This window comes from Pseudochaenichthys georgianus, chromosome 3 (assembly GCF_902827115.2).
Source record: "Pseudochaenichthys georgianus chromosome 3, fPseGeo1.2, whole genome shotgun sequence".
Lineage (NCBI taxonomy): Eukaryota > Metazoa > Chordata > Actinopteri > Perciformes > Channichthyidae > Pseudochaenichthys > Pseudochaenichthys georgianus.
The window spans coordinates 46,552,299-46,568,795 of record NC_047505.1 but is presented as its reverse complement, the minus strand read 5'-3'; the positions used below and the strand labels follow the sequence as shown (position 1 = coordinate 46,568,795).

Here is a 16,497-nt window from a genome sequence, read left to right as displayed (position 1 = left end):
TGGACCAAGCGGGAAGACCAGAGCGTACACAGGGCAATTAGTTCAACACGTGCAAAATCTCTTTGGCATCTTAATCTACATTTTTCGAACAATTGGGTTACAGTCTTTACATCTACTTTGCAAGCTAAGCTTTGAGGTCACAACACATATCAATTCACCCACAGTTTAACCTATGTTTAAAGAGCCCAGGTGGCAGGATGGTAGGGACCCCTGCATGTTAAGTTTGTTTACTGAAGAGTGAGTGCATGCTGATGAAGCACGAGTGCAGGTGAGAAATGAGACATGCTCCAGGCACCAAATCCATTCAACACACTCACCCAGTGGCACAAGTCTTGCGCTGTGAGTGTGTGTTTGTGGGTTTGAGGCAGAGAGAGAAAGACTGGCGCACTAATTTAGTGATGCCAACAAGCTGTTTTACATTTACATTATACGTTCCCCTAAAGCTAGAGCTGTAACCCTGACATCTATCTGTCTATAAATTCAATGGTAACAAGTTCCTCAAGTTTCAAAAAAGGCCAACAATAGTGCTGCCGTGTCCTGAACTTAAACGATCATTTTCCCCAAGCCAAATTGATTTTTCTCTCCAGTGCAGGCTGAAATGTGTTATGCATATTATTGTCACTTTGAACACGTTGCATTTTTATGACGAATCATCCAGCAGAGTGGACAGACATCACCTGTGACAGCCCTCGCACCGCGTAATGCTTCACCGATTCTGACAGGTCACTCTTCTTTAAAATCTAACAAGTTTGAATCACTCGCAAATGTTTTTCGTATCTATTTTTTGCCCCTTGGTAAAAATACATTCCACAAAGTCCCGCATTAAACCAGGCAATACAAATGAACAAGATTAAGAGTCGACGGCCATGCTGTTTTCCCTTTTAGACTGCATTAAGTAAAGTTGTGCTTCCAGCTAAATGGTGATATCGATATGCTAACAATGACAATGCTAATATTATGATATTTAGAAAGTTTAATGTTTCAAAGAAAATAGTAGACAGCTTTACTTTTTGCGTTGGGCTAGATACACATGCTGACATGCTCATAGCAACAATGGTAACAAGCCGATGTTTAGCATGATTGTCAACTTAGTGTAGCATGTTAGCACAAACACGTTTGCTAATATGCTTCAAACACAAAGTGCAGCTGTAGTTGCTGAGTGTAGAGCTTCATTTCTACATGACAGGCAAAATAGTGGTATTAAACTTTTCATCTAAGGCAAATGAGCATATTACTTAATATCAAACTATTCCTTTTATACCTATTCAGTATATTTCACCTATTTGACGAAATTGCTTTAAGTTCAGATTTGAAAAGGGTTATAGGTTTTACTCGGAACTCGTCTTTTTCTTTTCATAACACTAGCGAAGCAGGACTAAATAATTCCGTGTGTGCTTCTTTTTTTTGTGATGAGAGTAATTTGATATTTTGCTTACTGTGACCTTATGAGTCCAGAATTAATTTGCCCATTAGCAAGCAGAGCAAGCTTCTTTTGCCGGCCCAGCCTCAGTGGCTCCCCTCACAGTCCTGAGCAGTTCTCCCTCAAGCGTTAATGTCATTAGAGTTATTCATTTGACTCCTTCTTTAGTCTGATTGAATTATTTAGCCTTTCTGTGAACGGCAAAGTTAATACCATGTGATTTTAATAAGCTGAGAGGTGAAGGAGAGTCTCCGAGTGAAGGGGGACAATGACTTTCACTCTCTAATGCCTCTCTCATGAATGTGTCAGAAAGATCTGTGCAGCCCGAAGCGGGGTCAGCCATCCCACAACTAGTTAGACTTATGGTGCATTAACACGGCATTGTGAGGCCCGGCTCTACTGAACTGGACTCACTTGGAACTATCCTTTTTTTGGGTTTTCAATTAGCGAAAGGTGTCGATAATACCTGGTTTCAGGTACTTTTTTGGCATCGCGTTGGAAGTGAGCCGAGCCCATACTAGAACATGGAGTTAAAAAAAACTGCAGATGATCCTTCTGAGAAAATGTTCACTCGTTAAACACGGTACGTACTGCTAACCAGCCATCTTTACATAGCCAAGCTACCGCCAAATACAACCGCAAGTATTGCTATTTAAAAAGCCATCTAACCAAATCCTGTACATTCTCGACCTCTCTGTCGTAAGGATGCAAGGATACAGAAAGTGTTGAGTTAAATATGATGTCATTACATACTATGATGGTTAGATTAAAACACTGCCTACGCCGAGGGGGAACTAACTGCAGAGGAAGCTGAACAGCACCTGGTACCACAAGTGAGTTAAAAGGAACTCTGCAGTGGTAATGAGGCATAAATAGTTCAGATTGAGCTGAAGGGAAAGGGCAAAGGACTGAGCCTGGAGACTTGTGTACGCCTGTACTCCAGCGACAAGACAGAAACTTGCAGCCCCCCCCTCGCTCTTGCTGCCTCTCGTCACGCACCTGGTTGATCCAGGTGGACGTTGTGGGCGGTGAACTGGTGAAATCAAGCTAATGGCTGTGCCTTCAGAGATCACGATGTAAGCACTCCAGACAGGAAGCTTTGTTTTGCCATCTGGCTCCAATTGCGCTGACAAAGGCAGAGGTTCCTGCATGAGACAAAGGAGCCGAAATGAGCCCCACTTTAATAAACCCAGGATGATGGGGAGCCACGTGTGTGTGTTATCTTAATGAGCTGTCCAAAGGAGAGCGCGCCTCCCCTTTCAAAGCCAGCCTGATTCTAACAATAACCAGTGATAACTAGGGACCTGGGCGCTTTCCGTTGCAATGGGGTAGGATCCCTTTGTTGCCTTTACAGCGGAGGCAAATACTGTTTAACAAACACTGGAGCTCAAATTCTGGATGTATATGCAGGTGCCAACGCCAAGAGCATCCCCTTCACACTCACTCACAGGTCCACACAGATACAAAGGGTGGCACACACCACTTGCTGATAGAGAAGCAATGCTACACACTAATCTACATCCACACAGATGTGCAGTACAGTGCTGGTTTCCTCCCTCACCTCCCCACCTCTTCCCTGAAGTGTGTGTTCAGTAATCTGAGCATGATGTGCTGTTTAGAGGGGGCTGCAGTCACGCAAGTGCAGCTCCTCCTGTCAGAAGCTGGCTTTAGTTTGTGTGCACTCGCCCCTGTCTCTCCCTAAATCCTGGACTCCAAGGAGTCAGGTCTTAGCAACCATCCCTGGAAGAGTGTTAGTCGGTGACCCAGTTCTTTTATAGACAAAGAATTGTCGGAAAGAACAATTTGACACGCCCTTTGAAAAGGGAGCTACATGCCAAAAACGGTTTTATTAACCCTTCTTAACCGAGCCAAGGTCCCGTGAAGGTGGGAAGTTAGGGAAGAGTGGGCTTTAATGCACAAGGACGCCCGTCCCTTTACCACATTCTGGTTCCTTCACGCCAAGGCCACCACTGAAAGTTGCTCAAATCATATTAAAGCTTCAAGCCCAGTAGCTCATCTCCGTAAATGATTTTAAGAAGCCAGCTAGCTAAGACTGTGTAAAGGTGACTCTCGAGCAGACAGACAGAAACAAGGACAGCTGTACCAGTCAAAGTCACCTCTGCGCTTATTATATCCCCCTCTATCTTGTCTATTGAGTTATTCACATAGCAATGAAAATACAGCACCCTAATGCATGAGGAACAAATTCACCCTGTGTCTGTCATGGCAATCTAAGTGTAGCATCTTTACTGCTTCATTTAAGATGTTTAAATATGTCTGTATGGTTCAATTGCTGTCTCGTGGAATATTCTCCATTAAACATAGAGTTAGTTTGACTATAGTTAGGCAATTTCTTATCCTTTATGTCCATGTAACCATAACAATTGGAAAAAGGAAATTGGATAATTGCAAACAGCCAACAACGACTGGAGAAATAAATGTAATACATTTGGTTTCTTAAAATCTTTTTTTTTTTTTTTTTATCTTTTAATGATTTCCAATTACTTCAAAGGCACGTCAGAGCAATGGTTTTTCAATCAGGCCCTGTTTTTTACGGTTTCAAAACGTATTCACTAGCATTTGGTGGCAGTAACGTACCAACACATTCAGCAAGATTCCAGTAAATGCAGTAAAGGAGACGATTGCTTGCAAGAAAACAATGATGTAAACAATAAAATATTTCAGTTATATTTTTAAATTGGCTTTGCAGATGTGGAAGAAATGTGCTCGAAATGTTCGCTGGGCCCCAGGGAAACACCTCAGGAGTTATAATGGCACACAAAAACTTCTTGGACACATGGCATTAACAAACCAAGGCTTATTAAAAAGTTGCACACCGTGTTCTTTACATAACCCAGTTCGACAGACCTGCAGGTCTAACATACCACTCCACATTGCTAGTTTGAATTGATAGGGCCTTAGAAAGCAGCCCCCAGGCGGCTCGGCTTGACATGCTCTCCCTTTTCACTGGCAGCGCACACTCAGCCACTGGGCACTCCCAACGGTCACACATTACCAACTAAAGATATGTAAATAGAACATTCATGTTGCCTTCATTATTAGATGTGGGTCACCGGATAACTTCAAGAGCACTAATTAAAAGAGCTCCCAGCACACCATTGCTTAGTAGTTGCGCACATTACTCAAGCACTGCACTCATGTTGCCTGCTGGTTCAGCACCATACAGTCAGCTGCATGTTTACTACTGTGTCGAACCCCGAAAGATGCTGTTTTGGTGTTGAAAGCCAAGACCGTTTGGTCGTTAACAATGGAAATTATAAATTGCAGAAATTATAAACATACATGTAGGTTTCGCATAACCAGAACTCTCTAATTATGTGCCAATCGGTGTTTCCTGTAGATGCTGTTCTCCCTTCTTGCTATAGAGAACTTCAATGTGAGAATGATGAGATTTCAAAAATAAGATTCCAAGTTGCTGGCAAACTTGTCTTTAGTTGAAGGAAGGAAGTCCTGAAAGACTTGCAGCACTGAGCTACTTTGCAACCTCTGGAAGGTTATCTGCTGGCCCGTGGAGGAAAAGGCCGCCTGATCATTGTCAAAACAAATGTAGGAACAATAACAGCCCCTAAATCAGTTGGAATAATGAGTGTTGTCACCGTTAATAAAAGCAGTCAAACCCCCTCAGTGTGCAACAGTGTAAAAGGAGCTTTGGTGAGAGGACAGGGGAACTTTAGGAGTGAAAGCAATCCTTTTCCTGGGATGAATCCCCCGGTACCGACGCCATTTACATCCTCCTGCCGCCCAAACCCCCCCTCATCCCCCTTCTGTCATGTAATCTACGCTCCTCTGACAGCACAGCCAAGGCCCGGTGGGAGAGTGCCTATCCATCTCACTACCCCAATCTGCCTCCCCTGTTTGGTTCCACATGAGCACTCAGCTGCTGTGACTAATTAAATAAAGCGCTGTGCCCTCTGCTTCCTGTTAGCCATGGCAAGGTTGGTGCACAGAGATGGAGCAGAGGAGGGGGGGGGGGGGGGTGCTGAAGGAGGAGGGGACGCAGAGGAGGGGGGGGGGGGGGGGGTGCTGAAGGAGGAGGGGACGCAACAACAACCACCAAGCCTGTAATGATGCTCTGGTCCTTAAGGCAATACACAAAGTTATGTTGAAAGAATATTGCTTTTATTTTACTTTTTTGTTTTTGCTTTTAAGAAGGGGCAGGTCAAATAAGATGTCCACCATGCGCTATAAAAAAACAGTGTAAGTGTACACGTTTTGTAAAGTGTACATGTTTACTTTCTTAAAGTGTATTAAACGAGACTTCCCACAGTCTCTTTTAGATCCAAGTTCTCCAATTTTTGCACACAGCACAACCGCTGTCCATATGTAGTGTTTAGGGGGGGTTACTTATGCTCATAATATACCTCTTAATTTTGATCTAGTATGATTCATCATACAGCACACCTGGGTAAACATGTTTTTAGCATGATTTTAAACGTTCGGTGTGCTTTTTTAGCTTCTTAACCCAACATTAAGAAAAGTCAAACAAAATGTTGTCCATTGAGTAAAAATTACGTCTTACCCCTTGTGATACAATACAATAACTGCCATGTGTGGAATAAACAAATACATAAATGTTGATGCTTACATGACTTAGTTGAATTCCTCTCAGATCGTTAAAAGTTGCACCATTTTTTTTTGTTTCAGCCATGACGCTCCTGAATAGCTAAAGTCCAGAGATAAAAGGTGAGTGTGATTGCATTATGAATATCTGTGTGTTAAATACAGCTGTGTGTTTTATTTGTTGTCACACTTTTTCTCGCTTATCACAATTGCCTTGTGTTGTCAGCCGTAATTCTCTGGAGGACACAGGGCCTCTGTAGGTTATGGGTAAGTGCTGCTGTAATGAGGCTCGGCTGCATTCATTTAGCAGACAGTCGGGGAATATTAGAAGTCTTGACATTTTGATTTCAGGAATCACAGGGTCACTGGCTGATATGACAAATCTATTTTATTTTATCATGCATGCACACATACATTCCCCCGGCCTGCTCAAAGCTGTAAGAGTCCAATTAATGGTAAACATTTAATGTGGGAGTCATTTCTTTCTATTTCCTGCTGTGCATAACTTCACGTTCAGTGCCAGCGTGACGTTTTCAATCTGCCAACTTTGGACTGTGAAGAGCTGACCATTACATCATAAGGTTAAGAACATAGTGTTAATGGATTCAAGTTTGTCAAATCCTCATTTCATCAATGTAAAAGCAAGATTCAAATATAACAAGTATTACTGTAGATGAGAAAAATACGTTCTCTGCTACTTAAACGGTAAAAAAAGTCTGCTTTGTTCCTGTTGACATTGGTCAAACTTTATCACTACTATGTCATGCTAAAATATAAATCTCATTTGTGGTTGTATTTGTTTATGTTGACAAGAAGACAACCCCCCCCCCCACCCCCAACTCGCTGTTTAGCCCTTGAGTAGTAATTAAGAAGTGATCAGTAACATTTCATAAGAACTGAATATCAATATTATCGATCAAACTCAAATCTATAGCAATGTATAAAACAGGCCCACCTAATAGTAAAGCAAAGCATACATTGTGGTATCAATTGATGGCAATGTGTAGAAGTAATTTATGCTTATTTAAAAACAAAAACATATGATATATATTAAAGTGCATGCAAAAAAAGTCTTTTATACATAACTATGTGTCCCCGGTGCGTCGGGGAACTCACACACGTCAGAAAATAAAACCCTCTCTCTTTTCCTCCGTACCCACATATTTTAAAAACGGGGGTACAACGAGCGGATACAGATTTGCTGCCGATATGACGTCAAATCGGCAGCGGACCCACAGAAAGTTGCTATCAGAAACAATGCCTGACATGTTTTGGATGTAATCTCATCTTTGTTTACATTAGCAAGCCTCGCTAACACTCAGCTAACCTGTAATGGAGAGCACATGTGTTTAAAAAGCTGTAAATAAAAAAAGGATGTGATAAACCCGCAAGAGAAAAAGCATTTGAGCTCCATACTGTTTCAGAAATATTCCTTGACGTGGTTTAGAACAGGATGACGTTTTATCACAGCAGAATTTAACTTTATCTCCGGTAGAATTCTGATCAGGCATTAGCTCCGCCTCCTCTTTTTTCTTTTTCAAGCTAAGGACCCCAAATCCGCGTTTCTCTAACAGGGCTGAAATAGAGGGATATGTGGGATGTCTAAAATGCATGATCTGTTTGTATTTTGAGCAAAACACATCATAGACATGTTTTTATATATGTGTATATATCTGAGACCCATATGCCTAATAGCATGATAGGTGCACTTTAATATAGTTATAAGGAAGTATTCTCTTTGTATGTGACCTGACTTTCAGCTCCATGTACAGGTCCACATCTCATACAGCAGGAGAAGCCGGTTGAAGGGAGATCAGCAACATCATCTTAAATGGGCTGATGACATTTTAACAAGGATATTTTATTATTAACACATCATCATTTTGGCCTTTCTTGGATAGGTTGTATTGAAAAGGCAGACAGGAGGGCACTCTGACCTGTGTATATGTCTGGGTATATGCGACTGCCCACTTTATTTAATCTTTGGTCTTTTCTGGATTAGCACATGACCTAGATGAGCAACTTGACAGAAGGAGAAGTGTTGATAACTGGGAACACACATTAGTAACTGCATTGTTCCTGTCAGAAATGGAAAAACATTATGTAATCTACGCAATGATGTGACCAGACTGCAGGAACCTCATTGGTAGATAACTCGTCAAAGAATATATACCACAGATGGCGGCAACTCTGGAGTACCTGACCAGATTTCATGCTTTTTCCTGCCTGCTGATATGCATCTCCCTCTCTGTGTGTGACCCCCTGCTGAGCGCATTCAAAAGGTGGAGGTGGACCATTTTGCTGCAGTGGGGATTGCCTCACCTGGCTAGTGCAGACTGGTCTGTCCCGCCTCTTTTAGCTGCTTTTCTGCCCCAATTCCCCAGATGTACTTTGGAGACCAGGATATTTATACTTCATACTTTCAAGATTCAGAGATGCAAAGGTTTTATGCACAATGCTACAGTGTAGAAATGGCAATGAACTTCTTGTGACCTGAGCTCCACCAACAATGCAACATATAATAAAGTACAAAAATACAAAATAAAAAGTTATGCAAAAAGTCTATATACATGTCAATAGATGTAGAATAGAATACATGTATTAGTGAACACTCTGTCTCTATTGCTATTTCATAACCTGGTGTGTGGCAGTATTCAGTATGTCTTCACCCTCCTGTTTGGCTTTTGGCCATGTTTAAATGCCAGGAAGGCAGCCAGTGGTTTATCGGAAATAAAGCTGTATAGCTGTGTTCCCTATTTTGAAATGACTCTGCTCTAGAAGCAGGCTGACCTGGACTAAGAGCAGCAGAAGTAATACAGCGGTAAGCAGGCAGGCAATCTGATAGTAATGGGAGCCAAGGTGCTGGCCCCTGTGGCCCTTTGGGAGAGGGACACTCCCACCGGCCCCATGTCCACTCAGCCATGGCCATGAGCCTCTATGGGCCAGGAGAGCCCGACACCCTGAAGGTATTTTGGGAACGCTACACTGTGTAACCAACACAGCACAGTTTGGGAAGAGGATTTTGTTTTGTTTTGTGAAATAGCTGTTTGGATGTTTTTAGACACATTTGAGTGGCACTCAATTCGACAGATATTGACGTTTTTTTGTCACTTTCTGCGCTGGAATGATAAAAGCATTTTGATGCTTGATGGGTTGTCTTTTGTCTGAAAATGAGACACAATTCGACGCATCTAGCTACTGATGATTCCCTGCTGTTCAGGACTATTTCAAATCTATTAAACGTGTTACATGTTTTTTTAGTTGAATCATATCTATTTAAATATACAAGAACAAGTAGATTCAAAAAGTAGTCTTTAAATGTATTTTGTATCTTAAGAATCAATCAAGTAAGTTGCTCAGTGTTAGATCACACATGACAGATAGTAATAGAATATAATAGGTGGCTGTTTTTAGTGTATGGACATGTTTTGACCGCAGGCAGATATGTATTTTACCAGCCTAAAAATCTGTTAAAAATACAGACCCATGGAGACTTCAGGAGAACTGACGTTGGCAAACAGTGTGAACACTTCTCTGTGCCCTGTTTCCATTGCCATTTCTCTTGGCAAATACTTTGAATAAACCTTCAGTGTGTCAGACATCAGGTTGGTCTCCAGCTTCCTTGCTTTCTAGTGAATGCTCCAAAAAGAATTTCCATCAAGAACTAATAAGGGGAACCTGTACTAGAAGTCCCCTCAAGCTTCTACTTAACAGCATCTGAAAAACAGTACACATGTACTATGTCAAGTTGATGTCTGTAATGTGTTTGTGTACAGTATGGGCAGAGGAGACAGAGACAACTGGAAGATACTGCTCCACCGTCTATGAGCTACTTCACTCCCTTCTCACATTAGCATACAGTACGGACACACACTTTATCTCTCCTTAAACATTCCTCTAACTCTTACTTTAATTCTGATGTGTGAATACTTTTATTACAAGCTTGGACAGTTACAGCTTGTTCTTATTATACCCTAACTGGCCGTTGCCATAAAGCCGCAGCATGCAGAGTGAGTAAAAGATGATGGAAGGTGCAGACAGTCATTTCCTGTAACTAAAATAAAGTCTGGCCAGCAGGAGTCAAAGAGAGGACATTTGTTATTACCGTAGTATCCACTGACCTTCACCGAGACTGTTATGGCTAGGTAATATCCTGCGAGCCCCTCGACCTTTCTGCTGCTGAATCACCCTGGATCAATTATTCTAATATTTGTGTGGCAGTTTTGCCATCGATTAAAGCAGTTATGCAGAGTGCAGCATATCTTATTTAACAAAGCAAGGCTCTGCATTTAATTAAGCCGTTTTAATGTGGCGGCACTTTGTTTTCATAAACCTTTGCCTTATCGATACATGTGTTCATTCCTGACTTATGTTCATCCATTCAAACTTTTATAGTTTCATTACTGGCGGCCCAGCGCTGATAACATAGTCAACGGCTCTGCAGCACACTCAATATGTTGTGGATTGTTTTCCATCGTTAGTGGCTGTGCGCTATCATAAATACTGCACACTGATCATTATGGCAACTCTGTGCTTCTGGAAACTTTAATGGAAGTAGTTGTGTTGAGTAAATAAAACTTGATATTGGCTTGTTTTCCCCTGGTCTAGTAAAAATAGAATGATGTAGGCAGGCGTTAAAAGAGGGGTTTCAGATGAGTACATCTTCATTTGATACACCTTTCTTTGTGTAGGAAGAGGGTTGGTTTTACACGTCTCCTCCTCTTCACACTGACACTGAAGTTAACTCTTCGACCACTGTCATAAATGTGGGTCAAAATCCACTGTTCTCCAAATACATACGCCAGCTGTCAACCAACGCTAGTGATGATTCAGAATACTCAGTGAGTCAGCTGGTTGTTTTCCAAAGTTAGATTTTGAGTTCAAAATAAACTCGTTACTCACTGAGAGTTGTGTAACCACAGGGTCTGAGTAATGCCTTTTCCAGCAACACTTGAACATGCTGAATATCAGTGGTGTTGTTCTTTGGACACTGGAGTTAATGTGCACCATCACACGACTGGCGTGGGTCGAGGGAACCTTGCAAGGTCCTCTGTGAAATTCTGCTTTGGCCCGCTGAAACCTTTGTTCATAATCCTCACATTGTATGAAAGAGTTTTTGTTCTTTTGAAGGATTATATACAAGTTGTTGCAGAACCTTGGCCGAGACACAGATCGCTGCAAATGAGAAGAGAATACATATTCAAAGGCAGACATGAAGGGAATAAATGAAAACTCAGTGAAATGACGATCCCGGTCTACGACTTTCAATGAATTCCAATGAGAGAGATTCCATTTTTTAAAGATAGGCCCTATAGGTGCAATTAGTGCTACATAATAGCCCCTCTCAGGCTCATTCAGCGCAGTTGAGAAATATTGATTTAATTCCCCCTATACATTCACTTAAACTCTGTAGAATAAATCTCCTTGTTATATTCGTTTGGAGTAATAGCTCAGGGTTTACTCGGTCATGGTTGTGTAAGTACAGATTGCACATACGGGGGTTTCTTTCTCCAGGGATGGGGACAAGATAAAAGAGGTAAAATGGATTTAAGTGAGGAAGGAAACCGGTCTACATGTGGTTTACAAGTCTGCAGCAGGTCGGTATAAGTGATGGCGTGTGTGCTCTCTAAAAATCAGATTGTTTTAGTTGGTGTGTGGAACAGCGAGGTAGTCGAGAAGAGAGTTCTTGGAGTTCCTCTCTGCTGTGCGTCGCAGGTGAAGCCCTGCAGACGCTGAGGATGTCAGACAGGACTCTTACGTTGGACTCTCTCCAGGGAGGTGTCTCCAAGTGGAGTTTGACTCACTCGTCCAGTGTCTCTGATCTCTGCATTATTTCTACTTTTGTCTCAGCCGTTTATCAGCATGTTTATACCTCTCGGCATCCTTCTACAGTACATCTCCTGTGATGGGGAAGGCCGCAGCGATGATAGCCTCTGAGGGAAGCCGATAACTGAATATAGGAGCTCATATTGATATCAGAAAACGGAGGAATGGACAAGTGTGCTGCGTGGCAGTCTCTGCATACCATTTAAAACCGTGGCAAAAATCCATCCACATCATTAAAACGCATTGGAAAATAACTTATAATGAAGAAAATGCTGTGCTGGCTCCCTTTTCGTACCTTTATATTAATTCTGAGGACATGAAACTGGTAATATGTGAGCTGTGGTGCGCAGCAACTGAATCGCTGATCAATGACAGCTAATGAACGCGGCAGGAGTTCTGCTCGGGTCGCCTTCTCCAGAGAGCTCTATTTCTCCTGTTTCTGCCAGAAAAGCACAGGAGCCTTCATCGAAACCAACTGCCTCTGGGCTCAATTAGCTACCATAGATTACTCATCATGCAGATGAGAGAGTGTGTACGAGATCAGCGGTGTGGGGACACAAAGGGTGCATGGATACAACTGGGATGCTGAGGCATGCCATCAATGTATAGCTGATAAAGAGGGTTCCATATAAAAGGCTGTAACAAGCAATAGAATGTCCTGTAATGAAAGTGATTTACCAATACTGAAATGATCTCCATCCCTCTCTTCTCTGAGGCTGCTTCATATCGCTCTAAGCTTTCTGCGGTATGGACATACACAGGAATAATGCAAACTGATATCAAGCAAAAGGGTTCACTGGATCTCAATAACCTGTAACTCTGTTAAATGTTGCGTCCAGGCGAGCACACCTTTGACCCCGCAACAGATATTACGCAGATGTATATGTTGCCATGTGTTGTGGGCAATAGAGACCACCATGGCGATAACATGACTGTTGTGTGGTCATCAGGCCATGGCCCGCCTTGTCACAACATATTATCTTCACTTAACATGCCTCACTCCGTACCGATCAAAACACTCTCTCTGAGCAGTCGTCACATTTCAAATATCTCTCTTGTAATGTCTGAGTTCTCCTCTATAAGCTGATTTTTCTACGCAGTCAAAAGGTTCAGTTCATGGCGAGCAACTGCTTCTCGTCACAAACAGTTGTTTTTAAATGGATCCCTGCCTATTGTTTACAAATCTGAATCAGAAACAGGTTTATTGCCAGATAGGTTCACACGTACGAGCAACTTGACTTGATGTCATGGTGCACACGTCGAATATAAAGGACAACATCTAAAAAAAAAAGTACACAGATAGCAATCAAAGAGAATCTGTTGAGAGCGACAGAGCATTTACAGATGGGCACACCTAAATGCTGAACAGCCCCCCCCCCCCCCCCCCCCCCCACGGTGATGGGAAGATGCTAAGGCTGTTGATCATTGAACAGAGATACCTGTTATTGCACATAAGTGAAACTATCCATGCTCGTATAGTTGAAGCCAAATAACTGCATTAAGGGTTTTTTTTATGCAAAAGAAGACTAATTATAAGGAAGAACGTGATCAAACATGCAGAGCAAGTCATTCCAAATTAATTGCGCAGAAATTATTCTGTAGAAATGAACTCAATGACTTGAGAATGATTTTAAGGTGTTTTCTTTCAACTATAAGATCGGGAGTTGAGTCCACATTGTGTCAGTGGTGCACGAGTGGATTTGCAAAGATTCAGTGTTTGAACCAAGCCTTAACCTCTGGGTCTTAAAAGTGAACGCCATGCGGCTTTGTCTGAAACTAGCATTGTCACTAATCGCCAGCATCGTGAGAAAAAGGTCAGATTCTATAGAAGTCTATGATAACATTACCCTTAATCTCAATGGATGTATTACTTTAGTAAACATTTTCCTGACAGGATTATTGCTTGTGTTCTTATCTTGGAACTAAACCTTTTACGGTGTGTTTTTAGTTTTTCACAGTTAATTGTGGCAACGGCCAAAAACCAAGATGGTGACTGCAATAACACCAAGATTTCACAACATGTGTACAAGCCAATAGGTGACGTCAATCTAATTCTTATATACAATATGAGTTGGACATTATTCAAGGCCATTGTTCTACCTTTTAGATTTGTTTCATTATTTTAATGGTAAATGTGCATCTACTGTGGTTCATGGTTATGGGGTCAACACAAAGTGCAGCAATGACCCCTGTGCATACCTATGATAGGCTACCGTGCATCACAGCCCTTCAGCTCATAGGGGGACAGGCACCTTCACGCTGCATCGAGCAACTCACAGGTGGAAGACTGGCGCCTGTCATGTCACCCTCTTTATATTCATCCAGATTAACATACTTAACAACATTTGTGGTTTGAGGTAAATTATTGACTTTCCTTTTGAGGTGGGCCGGCATCTCCTCCTCCTCCTCCTCCTCCTCCTCCTCCTCCTCCTCCTCCTCCTCCTCCTCCTCCTCCTCCTCCTCCTCCTCCTCCTCCTCCTCCTCCTCCTCCTCCTCCTCCCTTTCTCGTGGTACTGAGTCACCTCGCCTTGGGGCTTACCACAGGAGTCTCTTCAAATGATCTTTTAGACTGAAGTGGAGAATCAAGATTAATGCACTTTCACGTCCCACCCAGGCTCCAGTGGAAAAAGTCTTATAATTAACACCAGGGGGGCTGCAGGCTGCTTTCGGAGAGAGGTCGAGGTTGGGGTACCTCGACCAAAGAAAAAGGGCTGATAAAGGTGTGAGATTTTTAGAGTGTGATGTGTGCAGCTGCTTTGGAATAATAGTGGAGTGGTAACAGAATGACTCGTTACACACCTCACACACCTTATTGTTGTTGTTATTGGGACAAGATGGATGGGCCTGCAGCAGAACTGCATACTTCTTAATGATGCTTTTTGAAACCTTTGTGAATTATCACTAAGGTAGACGGCTTACAAGATTACAAGATTCAAAGGTTTTATTGTCGTATGCACAAAGCTAAAGTGTACAAATGGCAATGAAATGATTCTGACCTGAGCTCCTCCAACAATGCAACATATATAATAAAATACAAAATAAAAAGTAGTGCAAAAGGTCTATATACATGTCAGTAGAATACAAACGATTACATGTTTACATGGCCCTCCTTTTTGATGAGAGTTAGATGAAATTGATGAAGAAATTGATATCACTCTCTTCCCAGTACGATGTCAGGTTAGCTTAGCTTAGCACAACAACTGGAAAGAGCGGCAATATTATTATATCTTAAAGTCTTTGTGCTAAGCTGCTTGCTGCTTCATATTTTTCCTGCAGACATAAAGTGACATTCTTAAATAACTCTGCAAGTAAACAAATTCCCCAAAATGTCAAACAAGTTTTTAAATTATCCAATTTTAGAAAACTGAAAATAAGCATTATTAAAATACTAATTCCTCCCGCAATACCACTAGCAACATGTTATAAATCAGATGGCCTAATGTCGCATTTAGAGAGCAGCAGTGATGGTGTTTTTATTAATAGTTAAGCTTTACATTCAGGTTGAAACTGATGTTTTTGTACCAGACTTCACAACTCGTTATAAAGAGAGAAAGCTGGGGGAAGGTAGACAGAAGACACAGTGTATTTGAAGGCCATGAAGTACAATGCATCGTTAAGCCTTATAATAATAGCCTCTTATATCTCTTCCCACACTGACGGTACTAACCGCTATTTACAGTAGATATCTTCCACACCCCCCTTTTCTGTCCCGCCACTCCCACGGGATCCTATTTCCATTTAAGCTCTCCACTGTATATTGAAGTCTGTAAGGCCTTTTTTGAAAGGCAACTGCATCCATGGAAGCAAATCTGAAATAGTATAATTGTTCATTATATACAGAGAAATTGTCATGGTGTGTTTGATCATCTGGTAACGACCAAAGTTTAGCAGCTTCCTCATTATCCTCAACACTTCCCAAGGTTATTCCCAAACATTTACTTTCATAATCCCATGCCTGCTGTTTGTCTTTGATAGTCGATCGGATTGTTGTTGTTTTTCTGTCGAAGTCTAAACGCATCAGGCCTGCTGTTTTGAGGAGTGATGTTCCACAAGAATATACATGTAAAAAAGTAACCGACAGGGCGCAGGAAGTCCGGCACTACTTTCAATGTAGATGAGGAAAGAAATGGTTGGATTCAACGGTTCATTCGATTGAATCCTGGGTGCCGGTGTATCTTTCACATGAACAATCTCCTCTTGCCCGAGTAAATTAGTGTGCAATCTCGTGTACCTGCTTTAAATGAATCTGTCCATCAGCTTGCGTCTCAGGTGTTGGAGTGCACCGACGGTTCTGCCCTGCCAAGCCTGCTTTGGATTCTCCGCCAGAGAGAAGCTGTTTGTTAAACACTTAAGTAGGAGTTTACTTTTTGATTGCCTGTGTTAACAATCCCAGGGGAAAAAAAGAAATCGTTTCAGGTTGCTTGTCCCTGTGGTTCTTTGAGATTCTAAATTACTCCGCAGCAGATGTTCATCCAGTGTCTCGGTAAAGGTCTCTCGTTTCACCTCTGACCTCCGGACTCAACAGATAGCAGGACTGCTCTTTGAAATACAGATGCTGAGATCTCTCTGGGGGCTGAAGGGGTATTTCAATCTGATGAGAAAATGCATGTGTGAAAATTGTTCATTTGGGTGATGGATAAGTCGGATTACCCTCTGACAGGTAGCAAATG

General features: G+C 42.0%; 1 protein-coding gene across 4 annotated transcripts in view; it reads left to right on the top strand.

The window, feature by feature from the left end:
• Window positions 1-16,497, top strand: part of cd276 (CD276 molecule) — an 81,445-nt gene that overhangs the window by 63,027 nt on the left and 1,921 nt on the right. For 3 of the 4 annotated variants that reach the window (XM_034076757.2, XM_034076746.2, XM_034076750.2), the window contains one exon: window positions 6,086-6,124. In XM_034076757.2, the coding sequence (XP_033932648.1) occupies window positions 6,086-6,108 (23 nt within the window). In that variant the 3' untranslated portion in view covers window positions 6,109-6,124. Of the gene's footprint in view, window positions 1-6,085; window positions 6,125-6,312; window positions 6,323-16,497 lie in introns of those variants that run through there. The other variant, XM_071207233.1, reaches the window with a different exon arrangement.